The sequence below is a fragment of the Rutilus rutilus genome (genome assembly GCF_951802725.1).
Source record: "Rutilus rutilus genome assembly, chromosome: 20".
NCBI lineage: Eukaryota > Metazoa > Chordata > Actinopteri > Cypriniformes > Leuciscidae > Rutilus > Rutilus rutilus.
In genome coordinates this window covers 14,760,572-14,778,316 of record NC_140225.1, presented here as the reverse complement: position 1 = coordinate 14,778,316, position 17,745 = coordinate 14,760,572, and the positions used below count along the sequence as shown (strand labels likewise).

Sequence of the window (17,745 nt, the reverse complement as noted above, 5' to 3'; positions counted from 1 at the left end):
AAGCTACATCACATAAATTAAAACACCTAAAATATCAAACTACAAAAATAACATAAGAAATCAAATTGGAAGATTTTTCTGTTTATACATTGTTAGAAGATTGTGTGAAAATGACAGATTTTTTTGTAAAATATTTTTAAAACACCAGCATACTTTTTTTCATTATTCTTTGATGAATAGAAAGTTCAAAATAATTTGTGTCATTACTGTCACTTTTACTGACCCCAAACTTTTGAACAATAGTATAGTTGCCATATATTAGGAAGAGGGTCTCTCACAAAGGTATCATCTTATTTGGAAGTCCTTGGTTTATAGTGTTATCAGACAGTGGTTTAATACACTCTCATTGAAATTATTTGTTGGTGTCATCTTTACAGAGACCAAACAAAGGTGACATGGCTGCTAAAAGAAGTACTAGGCAAAGGTCTATGCCTAATGAAAGTGATGAGGACTTCAGTGATGAAGATGAGCCCGTCCCTCCACGAGTTCATCCTAGAACAAGAGCAGGAGCACGACACAGACAGGAACACGAACAAGTAAAACCAACAGCAGAGCACAGGCCAAATGACAAATAGACCACAGTCAATCATTCACTGATTCAAATTGATCAAAGTTTAAAAGCATCAAAAAGTCATAGGAAATACAAAAATTCTTTGCAATATTTATTGTTTGATACAAACGTGTATTAACAGATCTAATATCAGCCCTCTCCTTTATAGTTCTTATAATGTGAAAAGATCAAATTTGCTCCAACAACACAGGAAAAGAAGAATGCGGATGTTTACAAGGGAAAGACGTGGTTGACCATGAGGGGGAAACAAAAGAACTATAAGAACCAGCAAGAACATACTCGAAAACTAAACGACGACTATGCAGTACCCAGCAATGAAGTCAACTACTGGAGGAACAACACCAAGAAACACAGCCGGAATCAAAACCAATGGGAGGACACTGATGATGATGATGGAGACCACTGGGGAAGTGATGTCTGTGGAATGGAAGATGAATGGACTCGGTACCATTACAGAGATGGCTTTGGAAAGTCAAAAAGAATGTTGATCTTCCTTCTTGTTACGATATTGACTGTTGTTGGTTGTTGGTATTATTCTCACTGGAGCCGTAATGCCATATGACCACTACTCTGAATGAACAGACTGTTGTTAAGCATTTCCTGTGACCATTTTCACAGTGATGGGCTGAAAGAATATGTATGGATTTATAAATCAATTTATAAATAAATTCACTAGAAATGTAATAATATTTTAATTGAAATTGAATTGTGGATTTAAATAAAGTTATTTTCTTTGCTATATTTGTGTGATAGAGTTGAATATTACCTTGCTGCAGTAAGGACATTCTCCAAACACAATATTGAAACTTTGGCGACTGGTGGGCAGACCTCTCAGCCACTGTGAAGACAAATAAAATCAATAAAAGATTTAAATACCATACAAACACTAACAAATGACACATTTTTAGGAAATTGTTTTGTGATTGTTCTGTCTGAAATACTGTTAAACTGGTTTGCTAAATCTAAAAGCGCTTACCTCATAAAGACACGCTTGATGGAAAGGCTGGCCACAGCGCGGGTCATTGCAGACCTGATCTGGAATATCTGACTCAAGTCGATAAGAGTAGCAGATGCCACATTCAACACTGAAACTCTTGAGTACACAACCACAAAATTAGATGAGCTTTCACATGTAGTACAACTCAAGCTGTCAGTTAAGTAAAAAAAATGAAGTCTTAGTTCTCCCAGCAAAGACATTTTTGCCATCATTTACTCACATTTGTGTTGTTTTAAACCTGAAGGATTTTTTTTATTTTTCCTTGGAGCACAAAAAGAAGAGATTTCTAGGCTACAAATCTACTGGTTATTCTTATATGCAATTGCAATGAATGAGGATAGATGCTTTCCCCTCCAGTAAGCAGTGTTTGTTAGCTACATTTAAATAAAGGTAGGTAATTTAAGTAAAGCAGAAATAAATAAGAAGCATTAGATTGAAAAATGAAATCCATCCCATGTCAACTCACTGACTCGTGATACTGTGACTGGTTCACAGAGTCATTGAGCTGATCTTGTGAATTTATGATTTATGATTTTTGTGAATTGGATCAACCAAAACAAATACATATTTTTTTTCATAAAAAATGTGCCTTTTCTCATAAATGTGCCAACTTTCACTAAATAATGAAGCTACCGACTTCAGAAAACATATTGCACGAACCCACTCTTTTATTATTTAATTAATAAAATTGTTGTCCATTCCAGCACTCTGACCAGCACTGTACATTTATCAAAATGTCTCCAGCTGTGCTCCACTGAAGTAACTCAGAAAGTCATACAGGTTTTTTCAGTTAATGATTAAAGGAAAGACTCTTATGGAATTATAAAAAACAAATGAAAAGCACCACTTCTCATATTTTGTATCCCTGAGTCTGATCTAAAATTCTGTATTTGAGATTTACTCTGCCTGCTGGTGCACGCCAGCTCATATTTGTTCCCACAGGGTGGACTCATCAACCCTATATGTGCTTGACCCCCACTTCACACAATCCTCAGACACCTCAGCCAGGCTAGAGAATCTTTACACGCCCCCCCCACCCCCGATAACTGTGCTTCTGCTCTCTTCTCCTCCACTGTCCGTGTTTGCATATTGCTGTTCAGATAATTAGTTGTTTTTTTCCCCCTTTTTTTTCTGAGCAATCCATTAAAAGGACGGAAGATAAAAATTTCAACATCTGGTCAAGTAAACTTTTCTCGCTTCAGAATGTTAATGATGGTCAAGCATTAATCTGCGGTACAGACTGTGAATAAACACTGCGGCCTTTCAACCTGCGAGCTGAAAGAGAGAAAGCTTAAAAAAAGCACATAGGAAAAAAGATAAATGGCGGAGCTATGATTAAACAGCTCTTGATAGTGCCGAATATTCTGCCACCTTTGTTATTGTAATGATCTTATCTGTAAACAACCCAATTAAAGGAAATCCGTACCCACCTCTCCCGATGATAAAAACAAAGAGAAAAGGAGGTGAAAAAAACACTGCAAGCTTCAAATGTGATGGTGCTGTGGAACTAATTGTAAGTGGCAGTGTATGAGATGAAAATATGCAACGTACAGATTTTTCGTGGGTGGTAGGCGATGGAAATTCTATCTCCAACACATCCTTCATATTCTGTAGGACACTGCAGTCAGGGTTCCTATGAGGAGAGGAGGAAATCAGACCTTCATGCACTAATTAAACACATACAGTCAAGTCATGATGGTATAATGAATACAGTTCGGTGATTACTGCCCAAAAACATTCTCACCACAGTGTTTCAGATTCATTTTGTGCTGTAATACATACATCAACTGAAAACTGTCTGCGGCGTGCACATGAAATGGCAAATTTGCATTGAAATATGCAACATCCACTTTGATTTCTCATTAATCATTTTCAACCTCCTTGGGAAAAAAATGAATTGGAAAAGAAGTTTGCTCACCATAAATGCATATTGGCATTCAATTTATTCCGTAAAGGAGTGACAACTGAAAGACACAAGCAAGAGTTAAAATTATTAGCAGATTTGTGGTGACAAATGCCAAAAGTGTAGGTGCTTTAGTATTAAGTTGATTTAAAAAAAAATTAGTTCCCACAAATATGCACAACGGTTCAAATGTTTGGGGTCGGTTAGATCTTTTAAAATGTTATGCTCACAAAGACTGCATTTATTTTATCTTCAGTGTCACACGATCCTTCAGAACCATCATACATTTTTTTTCAGGATTCTTTGAATAGAAAGTTCAAAAGAACAGGATTTTTTTTTTACACGCTATAAATGTCTTTACTAACTTTTGATCAATTTAATGATCCTTGCTAAATGAAAGTATGAAACGCTGAAAAGAAAAATACTGTAAAAAAAACTAATACTGTAAAATAAAAGTTGATACTTATACTTATTTCTTTTTTTACAGTATTGGTATGTTGATGACCCTACTGTAAGCTGTTATCTGTTCTGTCACATCTTCAATTATTCATTATCAAAACCTACACACTTATTTATGTTTTTGTAATAGCAATACACACTGGACTTCATAATGTTTGCGAAGCACTGGGGGACAAAAATGCCATCAACATAAATCATATCAATCAATCTGCATGGCAAAAACAAGCCCGAGGGAGAGTTGTATATGAAGGCAAGAACTGCGCTCACCCCCCCTAATGTAGCCGAGCAGTTTCAATTAACTCTACCTCATCTCTCATTCAGCGTTCCTCACCTGATCGCAGAGCGCTGACAGACAATGCACGGCCGCGTCATTTCTTACCTCTAATCTCTATTCTCTCGTAGAAATGCCACAGCAGCGCGGGCGAAAGAACAGGACATTTCCTACTGTGACAAACAGTCTGACAGAAAGGGAAATATTCAAATAATTCAAATAAAACGCGCTCATCATGGCTGTTCCACCCGAGAGATCAATCTGGGAGGGACGTGATAGCCGCACTCTCTGTTTGTCATTTGTAAATGCAAAAAGCAATATTTCTGTCTGACCCCACGCTCGGAGGGTCCGCGACTGCCACCGTCTTGACTATTGAAGTGTGGATTTAATATCAATGAATAACATTGCTAGGCAACCGACAATGTGTTCTGTGTGCCATTGTCAGCCAAGCATGACCTTGGATTTAAAGAAACAATCACGGCGGCTTAAATAGTGCAAACTGACCTCCATTCCAGCACCATCTCACTCGAAATCTAAAAGCACATTGCGCCGCAAACATATTGCGGGCTGTCAGCTCGGCCGCTCCAGCTGTAGCGGTCCTGTCTAAATGCAGTAAAGCATTTACAGCATGTGCACTTATGTACGGAGGTAATTGAAAAACAAGAGCATGAGAGGGAGGCACGAGTTCCTCACACACGAGCTGCCTCTCACATGCAGGAAACCGTAATAAAAGCTGTATGGAGATAAACAGAGAGATTTGCAGATATGAAAAATGCCTACCGTGCTCAGCCCCGAGCAAACAGCACTCCGGCAGCATTTTGGGGTGTCTGGGGTCAATTTGTACCTTTATTGAGACATTGTTTCCTGGGGAAGAACAGCGACATGGCAGCTTAATATCACGGGAAATCACTGTTGATGGGCATAGTTGGATGGATGGCAGGAAAATGTGGTGATCTGCAAATAATGAGATTCAAATGTAGTAATATGAATGTAATGTTACCGATGGCGATCCTTCTCATGGAGTCTACTTTTGTGGGTTTTTCTGGTTCCAACACCCAAGTCTGCTCATCTATCTCATCCAGAACCGACCAGAACTCGGACAGAGCCTCAATGTTTATCAGGAACTGACTGTGGACAACGGCCAAGGTGCTCTGGGTGTAGAAGAAAGGGCAATAAATTAGTCTCAAATGTATTTTTCCTGCTTGAGAGTTGGTTTTTGACTTCATTTAAAGGGACAGTTCAAACAAAACTGAAAAATTAGTTGTTTTTTTAGTTAGAAAAGGCTTTGCAAGGATACCGTTAAGTTGTGGTCCCATTAGCATGTTGGCGAAAATTCAAAATTGTCAATAGTGTTGCTCGCACAAAAATCACTTTCAAACCAAGCAGCTTTCCGTTGGTCAACGTGTAAATTTGAGTGACCAACTTGAACCCGTTGCAGAATATGGAAATCTTTCGCCTTCATGCGAAACTCCAGATCATGTGGATTTTTCAATTGAAATGACTTAAGTTCGGCTGCGAAAATTCGCCAAACAATGGTAAATTTGACCACACCTTTAGTCAATTAATCTGCTAGCTAAATCTGTACCAAATGGATATGTTCAAGTGATTCGTCGTTACACTTTTCATACTTATTAAATGTTTTTGTTTGATCAGGCACTGAGGTCCTAGGCGGACTTAACCAAATTGTTAACCAGTGTAAACCAAAATTGCAACCGAACTTGACGGGCAATGATGCATTTTCATTGTATGGAAAAAACAGGTCTGATGTTTTGCTCAACAGGGGGAAAAAAGAACGACATAAGGGTGGGTAGATAACAGAATTTCCAGTTTAAAGTTGCAATGAAACGGAGGTAGTGACATCTTTTCTTTAGTATTGCGAAATCCATCCAAGTGTAACGTCTTATAGAAGAAGAAAAAAAGAAGTAGGCCAGGGACTTAGTTCTATCCATTGGTTGTTGGTTGGATCTGAATGTGAGCTTGCAATCAATGTTTTAGCAGACTAAATGATTGGAGAACTCCAGCATACTTCACCAGAGTGAAGTCTGTCATTTCATGGAGTTTTGATTAGAAAATAGAATAAAAAAAAAATAAACAGGCATGGATTATTTGTTAACAATAAGATCAATATCATGAATTTAGAAAATAGATGATAGAACATGCATTTAGACAATATATAATGAATGTCATGCCAACTTAAAGCAAATGATCTAAAGTAGGTGTAAACCGATTGTATTGGCCAAATTTAGACATGTGCATGTTGTATTTACAGTAAAATCCACTAAAATCCACAAACATGTTTGAATGGAAATGGTGCCTCTCAGTCAGCGGTTGTACTCTCAGAAGTGCCTAGATGCTAGAAATAGTATCCTTTTAAATTCTCATGCAACTCTTGATATGCAGGAACAACATTGCTTTTTTTTCCCTGACATTGGCTGAGCTGTCTTTAATAACTCCTGAACACTTCTGCATATGGAAGATGTTGATACTGTCCACATGTCTGGTTTCATATCACTGCTTTATACAAACTCCTCAGCCCTCTGCCATCAACACTCGGGGAGGAAAAGGAAAAAAAGAAACATTCCCACTGAAGTCTTGCCAAGTCTTCATCAACGACCTGTCAACAAACCATTGATTAAAGCACCAACCAAGAACAAATCAAATATAAAAAGTGACTGAACAGGAAAAGACCAAAACTCATACATCAGCAAACAAGAGAAAATCAGCGATAGCGTTTGATCACTGAGAACCACAGACGACCCATCTACGATTCAGCATAACGGCTTCCTCTAATTCTAACATATACAAACACAGTAGGCCTCTGTTTCCTTTGGAGCTGTCCAGTGGTGAGGCAGAGCTAATGGTTTAAGTATGGCCGCTCATAAATCACAGCTAATGATTGACAGCTGATGGAGTTTGGCCCCGTTTCACTCCACGCTGTCAGAGTGAGGGTGTACAGGTCGCCCACGCCGCTCTGACCTCAGACCCACACTCCTCGGTTTCCACCGAGCTGCCATCTCAAGGTCTTTAATCTCAGAAAGCTTTAGTCTGGACACCAGATCCTCTCTGCTCAAAGCCACGACCAGTGCTTTATTATTTTTTACTGCTGTTTAAGATGAATAGGCTTATTTAGTGTGAAAGAGATGACAGCAGGTGAATTGAAATTTGTGTCATCAAAACTTTCAAACATCCCAAATGATGCCACTTGGGATATATATATATATATATGTTTTGCTTTACTGTATATATATATTTTATTTGATTTAAACAAAGTATTTTTTCTCATCTTTTAGATTTCCAGATGGGGGTCCCTCACAAAGACGGCTTCATCATATTTGGGGGTTATAGGCATCAGAAAGTTTGAAAACTCTTACTGTTATCAGTCAAAAAAGCTGCAGCGTAATATATAGATAATGTAAACATTCAAAAAAAGCTGATTAACCTGTTCCACCCCGAAAAATAAAGATTAGATCTACAAAAAAAAAAAACAGCAATTCTATATGTAAACAGACAGTGTATTATTAGTCATCTGTGTACTTTTGTGGTGATCCGAGAGAAAACTGGATTGATTTTAGATTGTGAGATGTTAAATCGCATTTGTCAACAATAATTTTGAACCATTGTAATACCTCAACCACATAATACAGCCAATCTCAGCTGATTTAAGAGGGACAGGACTGGCGGCATTTTAGAGGATAAGATCTCACATGTTTTTCTTTTGTCACATAATTTGTGTGTGTGCTGACGTTGATTATGTGCCTGATTCTCCGATACATTTCCATACATGTTAAATTGGAGAGCACAGAGGCAGAGCTGAATAAAACACCCAGAGCTGGTAATTGAACATAACAAAACAAATCAAATTACTTCTGTTTTTAGACAGTAGCACTAGGGCAGGGGATGTGCAGACAGCCAAATCAGAAAAACAGCATAGTAATCTGGGTTGGTTAAGGGAATATCTTTTTTAAGGCAAGAACATGTTAATGTGAATGAGCTTTCCCTGATGCCACACAGGACCGGATGCTCTGATATAGGAGAGAGAGCATGAAACAAATATGATGGGTCGATGTGCCAATACAGCACGAACAATTTAGCATTGCACAGGTGCAAAGACGCAGCAATTATTTCCCAATTAATGCCGGTTGTGTGATTATAGTTATGCTTTTATTTAAATATATGGTGCAGGCGAGATGTCCTCATAATTGAATTTCTCTTGGAAATGTGCCCGAAATGTGGAATGGCACAATGGATTCCTCCCCAGTGAGGTGACAGCATGCTTACTGTTCTGTTAACTCTCCCAATTAGGTCCATCCTCATAATGTTCAATGGAGCATTTTCAGTCATTTAGTGAACAAGTGTTAAGTAAATAAATCAATAATTGCACACAAAGAAGTATGTATTCATTAATGCCCGTGGTCTATAATTGTGATTGTTAAGGAACCACTACATAAAGAAGCAATGCTGGGCTAAACTATTTACATAATACATTAGTGGGACAGTGTGAGTACTAACATTCGGTAAGGTACAGTACCTTGGAATACAATATAAACATAACTGTACATGATTGCTTCTGGTATCTCAGTATAGCTGATAAATGTCTTTAGCGATAAAATAAAACTAGCACTATCAATACATTCAGTAATTAAATGGCAATAATTTACATTTTTAATTTCCAGCATTTTGTAGTAAAAAACTAATAATTATAATAATATTACTTATTAAATGAGCAGAATGTCAATATTGTTAGCTCTTATGAATACAATATCTTATAAATAGCTTGATAAAATAAAAAGTGCATGCAGTGTAATATCAAAAGTGACTGTAAATGCAATTAAAATAAAAGAATATTTCACTATTACATTTTATACATAATTTATTTTTGATTAGATAAATGCAAAGCATATAAGGCTTTTCCAAAAGCATTAGAAGACTTTACCGACCCCAAACTTTTGAACGACATTGTATTTACTTTTTTGAAATAGGTTGAGGGGTTAAAATTCATGAAGAGAGCATTGTTTCTCTTTGTGCACTCCAGGAGTAGGGTCCGGGCGGCTGGTTGAGTGGAAATCCCACTGAGACACACTTGCACCGTTGTGTACGCCACAGAACAAAGAGAACACCCCGCCAAATCTCCTAATCCATATTATACATTACTCACAAACTCACCGACTCTCCCACAAACACACACAGTCAGTTCAGCGCAGGTAATCATCACTCATTCATATGTACGTGAGAGGCAGGCAGACAGGCCTTTCTCTTCCCTGAACAGAGGAGATGCATCAAGACATCAGCAGCGCAGCAGGGCTTCGGCCGACAGAAGGCTGCTGTGTGCTGAGCTGGTCTTCTCTGTCAGAGAGCCATGTTCCACTGCCATCCCTCACCCAGCACAACGCACAACCCTCCCTAACTCACACCACTGCTGTGCAATATGCCAACTTGCTTTCATCCACCTCAAAGTAATTGGAGCAAACGTATGACTGAAGAGGAGCCTGTTTTTCAGGGGAGGAGGCGAAAACAGAGGACGATGATAAAAAGAAAACGACAGTGAAAAATGGGTCTCCGTTCTCGCTTTTAATTGTTATACGTAAGAGGAAACTCGTCGAGGCTCATTAGAGGCCGCTAACATATGTAGCTTTCCAGATCGCTGTCCTGTCGGTTTATTTGGCTCTGTTTGAGCCTTTGTGAGAGGAGTTATTGTTTTTTATGGAAGCAACATCAAAGCGGCAGCGGAACGGAACACCTTTCATCAACAAAAACACACCTTTAAATGCCAAAAAACTTGGTTAATTAAAAACATTGTACTTTAATTGCTATTTAAAAAAGGCCAATTTTGGTAATGTGATAAAAAGCCAAATCAACTTTTCAGTAACAATATTTCTGTTCAAAAAGTTTTTAAGTAACTTTGGTCTATGTACCTGAGAGGTCCATGTGATGACCAATGGAACAGGAAGATCGGCAGAAAACTCCGGGGCCTCAGCTGGATACTGAAAAGAGTAACACTCAAAATGTTAATGGAAGTCTGGTATGGTATTTTTTTAAATATTTAAGTATAAAAGTTAAGATTTAGGTATGCATTAATGGTTTTATATTTATATATTACTGTTTTGTGTTAAATTTATATATAATTATTAAATATCCTTCATTGTGCTTATTCAGTGAAATACAGTATAGAAAACATGCTTAGATTATGTATTTCAAATAAATGCTGTTCTTTCGATCTTTCTATTCGTCAAAGACTTAAAAATATATATATATATCACAGCTTCCACAAAAAATTTCAGCTGCAGCACAACTGTTTTTAACATTGATAATAAGAAATGTTTCTTGAGCACTAAATCAGCATATTAGAATGAAGACTAATATGACTGAAGACTGGTAATGGCTGCTGAAAATTCAGCTTCGCCATCACAGGAGTAAAACACATTTTAATATATATATATATATATATATATATATATATATATATATATATATATATATATATATATATATATATATATAAACCTTTATTTTAATCAAATAAATGCAGCCTTGGTGAGCATAAAATACTTCTTTCAACAAAAACAAAAAAATATAATTAAAAAAAACCAAAACAATAGAGTAGATTATATACACTATTAATATAAAATTATATAATAAATTAATCAAATTGTAATTAAAATAATATGAATAACTGATATGCAATTATTTTAATTATTAATCATTTATACATTTTTAAATTAATATACTTATTTTATATTTCAACACACCATATCCACTCTCCATGCTGAAAGACTAGGTGAGCTTTCCACTCCTGAAGGCCTTACTTATTCATCCTCTTTAAGCTTAAAATTCTCTTACATATATTTCCACACTACAACCAATAAAACAACTATGAGTATGACCCCACAACCCACATTTACACCAGCAGCAGAGATGCCTTTGCTGGCTCCTGTTGAGTAAGCCGGTGCCGGGTGACGCAGGGCCTTGTGAGAGGTGCCCGGCTCTGGGAGGATGAGCAGATGTGAGGTGGGTAGATCACAGCTATTTTTAGCACCCAGCAGGATGGTGGGCAGGTGGGCACAGGGGGCTTCTCACGCCCTGCTGAATCTCATCAGGACCCCGTGCAGTGTCCGCAAGGAGCCACTGGCATCTATACCACGTCTCCACTTCCAATGCCAAACAGAGCTCACTCACACAGCCCGACCCTCAGACTAAACTACTCACACGCCACAATTTTCTGCTTCTTCTGTGGCCCCTGTAATCACCTTATAAGGATCACTCATGGTCTTATCTATGCCACCGCATCCCTGCACACTCTCTCGCCTCTCCTTCAGGCCCTGCCACAATCTCACGGCTCCATCTCTCAACATAATCTTATAGTCACAGCACATTAGTGCCACCTGCTTAAAGTTAGATACTAAAACCAAAGTTCTGCTCCTTTTGCAGTCCAGCAGAGACTGAGGATCTAGATACCGAAAGCTGTGTGAACTTATCCTGGTACATTTGCATCTATGACCCACAAAAATGATAGATCTGCAAAATGACAAAATTATTTTATCTTTTTTGTAGACCTTAATGTCGAACTCATTTAATAAAAAGGGGGAACTTTTTTTAAATAAAAAATGTGTCTCAGTTACGTCATATTTACAAACACAAACACACATGCGCACAGTCGCACACAGACACGCACATTGAGTTTCCATAGACATAATTATTTTTATACTGTACAAACTGCATATTCTAACCCCTAACCTACCCCAAACAAAAAAACTTTCTGCATCTTTATTTTAAAAAATCACTTGGTATATATAAGCTGATTTCTTCATGGGGACCAAAACATTTCTTCACAAGGACAAGGATTTTGCAACTACAGTTCAAAAGTTTGGGGTCAGATATTCATTTCAAATAAATGTTTTTCCTTTGAAATGTCTATTCATCAAATGAATGAAAAACGTATTGGTTTTCACAAAAAATATTAAGCAGCACAACTGTTTTCAAAATAATAAGAAATTATTCTTGAGCAGCAATTCAGCATTTTAAAATGCTGAAGGATCATGTGACACTGAAGACTGGAGTAATGGCTGCTGAAAATTCAGCTTTGCCCTCAAATAAATTACAGTTTAAAATGTATTATAACAGTTTGATTTTAACAGTTTAAATTGTAATAATATATTTTCCAAATATCCTTTATCCAAATATTATTAAACATTTGTTAAAGACTTTGTAAGCATATTTTGTAGTTGTCCTTGGAGTCAGTTGTTTTATTTGTGATAATGCAATGAAACATGCCAAATTGTGCAGACATCATTTTTGGCCAGGCTGTCATACAAAGAAATTATGAACACCAGAGAGAATCAAGAGAGAGTCAATACAATATTAATAACTGATTTTTCCTGTGAGCTTTTTGTTTTTCTATAATTTTTTTTTTTTTTTTGCATAGTAAAATAAAACCTGAGGCCTCTATACTCGCCAAAACCGGCATTTTGACATTATTTTGTGTGTATTCGACTGTTTAAGTGCAATAAGCAGCGAAAAACAACTCGATTTAGTACTGAGAGGCGGCTTATGTGTGCGAACTTTGGGTGTGAGCAAACAAAATCTGCGGGAATGAGTAAAATTAGACGCAATGCATGCAATCCCATGCCGGAATTCAAGCCTGTAACACCAACAATATTCATCCGGAGCAAATGAAATGAGTGAGTGAGGGGAGGCAGGTTTGTTTGTCAACTCTCTGTCGGAGAGATGAGAGAGCGAGAAAGTACAGCTGGTATTGTGTCTCTATTCTGTGGAAAATGAGTACTGGAAGATTTTCTGATATTTTAGTAGGCCTATCGATATGTATCTTTTCTATGTATATTTCTGACAACACTACATTTCACTTTATTATTTCAGATGCCTTTTTAAAAGACTACAATTGAAAATTGTGTATATATATATATAAAAAATTCAACCCGCTAAAGTGGCTAGTAGGAATGACTGCATTACACACTATTGCTGAAATCCACTCATACTGGCGGGTGTTAATGTCAAGCACTGAGTACATGTAACGTGTAACAAAGACACAGTGAAATAAACATTTATAAATATTTACCAAAATAAGAAATAAAACAGGGCTTGACCCTTGGCTTCACCTTAGACTTGAGCTTGATTGTAATAGCGTGCTGACGACCTGCAGAGTCCTCTGCCTTCATCTTGAGTGTGCGGAACTCTGCATCGATGAAGAGCAGCCTGCCAAGACAGATCAATAGCATCACACATAAGACCACATACAACACACATCAGACAGATCAACAGTGAATATTTGTTGCAAGTAAAAACATAACAGGGATATTTTTGTCATTCATGCTCCACAGATGTGTATACAATCCTCTCTCCCAGCAAACAGTGCTGAAAATCAACTACAGCGACCACAGATTTATTGCTAAAATCCCAGCACTTCACGACACACTCGTATTTCAGCAGCTTATTTACGAGTCGTGTAACACAGCATATCGTGGTTAGTTTATACATGCACACTTTACTCTTGAGTGTTCCCATCAGCAGAAACTGCAGGATCACATATCCACATTCTGTCCCTTAGCACTTAAATCCACATAAAAACTCTGGAAGAACTTTGAAACATTTCGTTGGCTCACACTCTCTTCTGCTATTACAGCAGAATATACTCACTGTACATTAAATGAAAATTCTGTCGTTAATTACTCACCCTCATGTCGTTCCAAACCTGTAAGACCTTCAGTCATCATCGGAACAAGAATTAAGATATTTTTGATGAAATCCGAATATCTTAATTTGTGTCCCGAAGATGAACAGAGGTCTTACGGGTTTGGAACGACATGAGGGTGAGTAATTAACGACAGAATTTTCACTTTTGGGTAAACTAACCCTTTAACACAACATATTTTTTACTAACTCATGTACTCAAACATGTGTGCACGGCCCACAATTATTTCTCAACTTTTATTAAATTCTGAGGGGGATTTCCCCCCAATTTAATTAGAAATTAAAGTGAAAAGTAGTGATGTGCATGATCTATCAACTTTTAAATTAAGTAAATAAATGCCTTTACATTTGTAAATACTGTATGCAGTTCTTACAGATCTACCTGCAAACGCGCTTGATTTCTCTGTTCTACTGTTCAAAGTGATCTTAATGCTCAGTCTGTTTCTTTCACAACCCATGAAGCAATGGGACGAATCTTTTGCATCACATTCAATTACATGAGCTTTTGGCACAAAATCACACCAATCATTCATTTCCTCGAAATTGAGATCTCTTTTCAGAGATGGAACCTCATTCAGCCACTCTGCATTCTACAGGGATCTCCCGCCACAGTATCAGGCCTTGCTGGCGTTCACCTCAGTTGATTGAAACAGCTTGACGGCTCGATGTCTTGCTGGGAGGATTGATGAGAGCATTACATTTGCAACTAGAAAATCAGCTCCCCTCATAAATGGCGAAAGGAACATTTGGCATGTTTGCATACAAACAGGCCATAGATGAAAGCATAAAGCCGTACAAAAACAACAAAACAAAGAAATCGGAATAGTAAGGGGGAAAACATAAACTGTAATACCGCCAAGGCCACTTTTTGCGAAGCCTTCTCATCACAACTTTCCAGATATGCAAAAAGCCAGCTGCTGAAAATAGTACAGTTATTCCATTCTCACAGGTGCCACCAGGGATCATGAGTTTTAAGATATAACTGCTGGCTGGCGTGAGACGGTGAGAAGACCAGCCAATAGGAAACCTGCTCAGGTGTCATTATCTTGGCGGGGTGTTAAAAGACCACAGCGAGAAGCCCAGCGCTTCTCTCTCATACATGTGCAACGTGTGACAACCTCTCACCATGGCACCTATGCACCAATTGTCTAAAAAAAATCTGAACAGTTTCAGATGACGATGTCAGACCAAATGCAATATCTCACAGAAAAATGGGAGCAAACTGGGATCAAATTCAAAATATTCAACTTTCATTTTCTTATGACCTAACGCTTTGCTGCGATACTTCAAATAGCACACTTAGAACGCACTATAAAGCAGCCGGAGACTGATGTTTTGTAATTTCCTAAATATCTGACTCTTTTGAACTATTCTGGGGATAAGAGGGGAGAACAGACCTGACCCCATCTATACAGTAATTAACAGTAAATGTGGCTTCTTCAAGGCAACTAAAACTCATTAAAATGACCAGGTTCTGCGGCACTTCCCCCTTCCTAAACCAATCAGGGTCCGCAACTGTGCCGGACTTGAGGCTATTAACAGAGACACGAATTAAGGATCTTAATTAATCTCAAGTGCATTTACAGATAGCGCTTGTGTATAATACTTCTGACCGCAATTCAGGTCTGAAATGTGCACCTTATTTCCAGCCTAACTTTTCAGCCTACATTTCTCCATTAAACTTGAGAGTGGGTCTCCAATTAGACCAATTTGCATTTGCTAATATCATAATTATATCTTTGGACATTAATAGAAAGTGGAAAATGAGAAGCCTAGTGAAATCACAGCTTGATACATGGCTGACAGACACCACATTAGCCTCCTCTGTTACAAAGCGAGAAATGTGACACGATGTTTTCATGAAAAGTTGTCGACAGTACGTGCCATTTATGTCCTTACAGTAATGTAAAGGATTTATCCTATATGCAATTATCAGAGAACACAATGAAATGCAAGTCGAGAAAAGCACTAGGCCACTAGAAACATCATACTTATCCCATCCTAAGATCTCCATCTCGGTTATCAGCTGGGAATAATACTGAGGTGGTGAGAAGGACTGACATCCTGGTTGGCTCTTCAACGCCACTTCCTGATAATAGACAAGTTCATAATGAGAATCATTTATTCAATCTGCGGGACTCATGTGCTTATTATGGTAATATGATGCTAAACATTACATCATGTATAACATTTGTCAACATGAATATGGTAATGTTCAACTCCAGGGATAAAACATGCAATATTTTAGCAATACTTACCAATACTGTTCTGAGTTCCAGGATAAAAGCCATCAAATTAGTTGAATGCTGTAATCTCTGTAAAAAAAAAAAAAAAAAAAAAATTCCAATTCAAATGTTTTGATTAAACTACTACATACAGAATAGCAAACCCAGCACCTGTCATTTGACTAATGAGAGTGACCATTAGAGTTAATTTTTAATAATTTTTAATTCATAAGAAAATAATGAACTTTAACTAGTTAGGGTATCGCATAAATCTAGGCAGGGCAAATCATAAATCTAATCTTTTCACCCTTGAGGCACATGGAAAATGATTTTTTTTTCTCCCCTCGACAAACATTATGTGTTAATTAAGACGTATTTCTTGAATGATGAGAAATAGCTGCAAACTATTTGCCTTTGATTTATTGTACCTGCTTCACAATATGTTGATAACCATGAAGTAGCCGTTTCATTTGCCAGCAACAATGTAATCTGCAAAACAACCAAAGACAAGCCAAAGAAAATTATAATAATAATAATAATACTTAAACCTTTGAAATCATGTATATTAACAAAATAATTCATGCAAAGTTAGTGTTTATATATCATTTAATAATTGTACTGGCTCAATATTACATACACAAAATAACACACACTTAAATGGAGTGAAAAAGCCCTTGTTAAAAATGTAAAACTGAAGAGAAAAAACTATATATATATATATATTTTTTTTTTTACATAAAACATATGACCATGTCTTGTATCTGGTCCAATGTTCTTTACATTTGTTATATGTTTACATTTGTTATATTACATTGTGTTGGTATTCATGGATTTTTTAATAAATAAATAATACACTCATCAAATAAACCATATTATTACAATCATACTTTGCCTGTTTCATCTGATGATCAGGGGGTAAAGATATTCTTATCCTGAAGTCTTTTTCCTGTCAAAGATTAAATAATAAGAAAAATGTGACACTTGTGACAATCGGTTCAACTACTGTTATGCGACTCATCACATCACATGGCATAACATATTCACACTGTACACGTATATTCACACCTAGTTAAAGACTGTGAAGCTTTGAGATGTGAAACATTCCTTACCAGCACTGTGATGAACCCGTCATAGACTGTCTTCTCCTTATTAAGCGCAATGATCAGAGGGCTTTCTTTCATCAGCAAACAGCTCATGATGAATAATAAATACGTCAAAGCACAGGATGACTATAAACCGCTAGGTAAACACTTAGATGTCTCGATAGTAAACTTAATCATATAAACACAGACAGAAGCTTTTTGTGCAGATAACAGTCAATCGCTGCTATCAGGAGCTTCTTCCACTGTTGTTGTTGTTATGCACTGCAGGCAAAGCGAAAGTAACTTCCCGCGAAAAGACTCGAGCGTCACTGACGTCATAAAAGTTTGAATGACCAAACTTTATTTGAACACATTTGCAAACGAATTTAACCATAAGGCTTGTTTGAACAGTTAGGATTTGAATGAACAAATCAGTGTTACATTGTCTGCTATGTACACGTAAGTTACAGAATCTCTCAACATCTACAAAGTAAAAGTTGTATTGTCCAATAGAGAGCCTAAGTCCCTCCCCTTC

General features: G+C 37.2%; 2 protein-coding genes across 3 annotated transcripts in view; one reads left to right on the top strand and one right to left on the bottom strand.

Moving 5' to 3' along the window:
• Nucleotides 1–1,310, top strand: part of vrk2 (VRK serine/threonine kinase 2) — a 16,256-nt gene extending 14,946 nt beyond the window's left edge. For both annotated transcript variants that reach the window (XM_084392084.1, XM_084392085.1), the window contains exons 13-14: nucleotides 378–536; nucleotides 762–1,310. In XM_084392084.1, the coding sequence (XP_084248210.1) occupies nucleotides 378–536; nucleotides 762–1,133 (531 nt within the window). In that variant the 3' untranslated portion in view covers nucleotides 1,134–1,310. The remainder of the gene's footprint in view (nucleotides 1–377; nucleotides 537–761) is intronic.
• On the bottom strand, nucleotides 1,076–17,745 carry fancl (FA complementation group L). Its single transcript, XM_084392086.1, has 14 exons — nucleotides 17,238–17,745; nucleotides 17,016–17,074; nucleotides 16,557–16,617; nucleotides 16,162–16,218; nucleotides 15,895–15,992; nucleotides 13,312–13,408; nucleotides 10,114–10,182; nucleotides 5,202–5,352; nucleotides 4,982–5,065; nucleotides 3,487–3,532; nucleotides 3,120–3,201; nucleotides 1,548–1,664; nucleotides 1,338–1,409; nucleotides 1,076–1,196 (listed from the first exon to the last, which is right to left on the bottom strand). The coding sequence occupies exons 1-14, from the start codon at nucleotides 17,322–17,324 to the stop codon at nucleotides 1,161–1,163; spliced, it is 1,116 nt and encodes a 371-aa protein (XP_084248212.1). The 5' UTR covers nucleotides 17,325–17,745; the 3' UTR covers nucleotides 1,076–1,160.

Coding starts and splice junctions, on each gene's coding strand:
- fancl (XM_084392086.1), bottom strand. CDS start 17,324: ATGAGCTGTTTGCTGATGAAAGAAAGCCCTCTGATCATTGCGCTTAAT. Junction 3,533..4,981: donor TTTGCTCGGGGCTGAGCACG/GTAGGCATTTTT, acceptor TGTGTCTTTCAG/TTGTCACTCCTTTACGGAAT. Junction 1,410..1,547: donor ATCAAGCGTGTCTTTATGAG/GTAAGCGCTTTT, acceptor TTGTCTTCACAG/TGGCTGAGAGGTCTGCCCAC.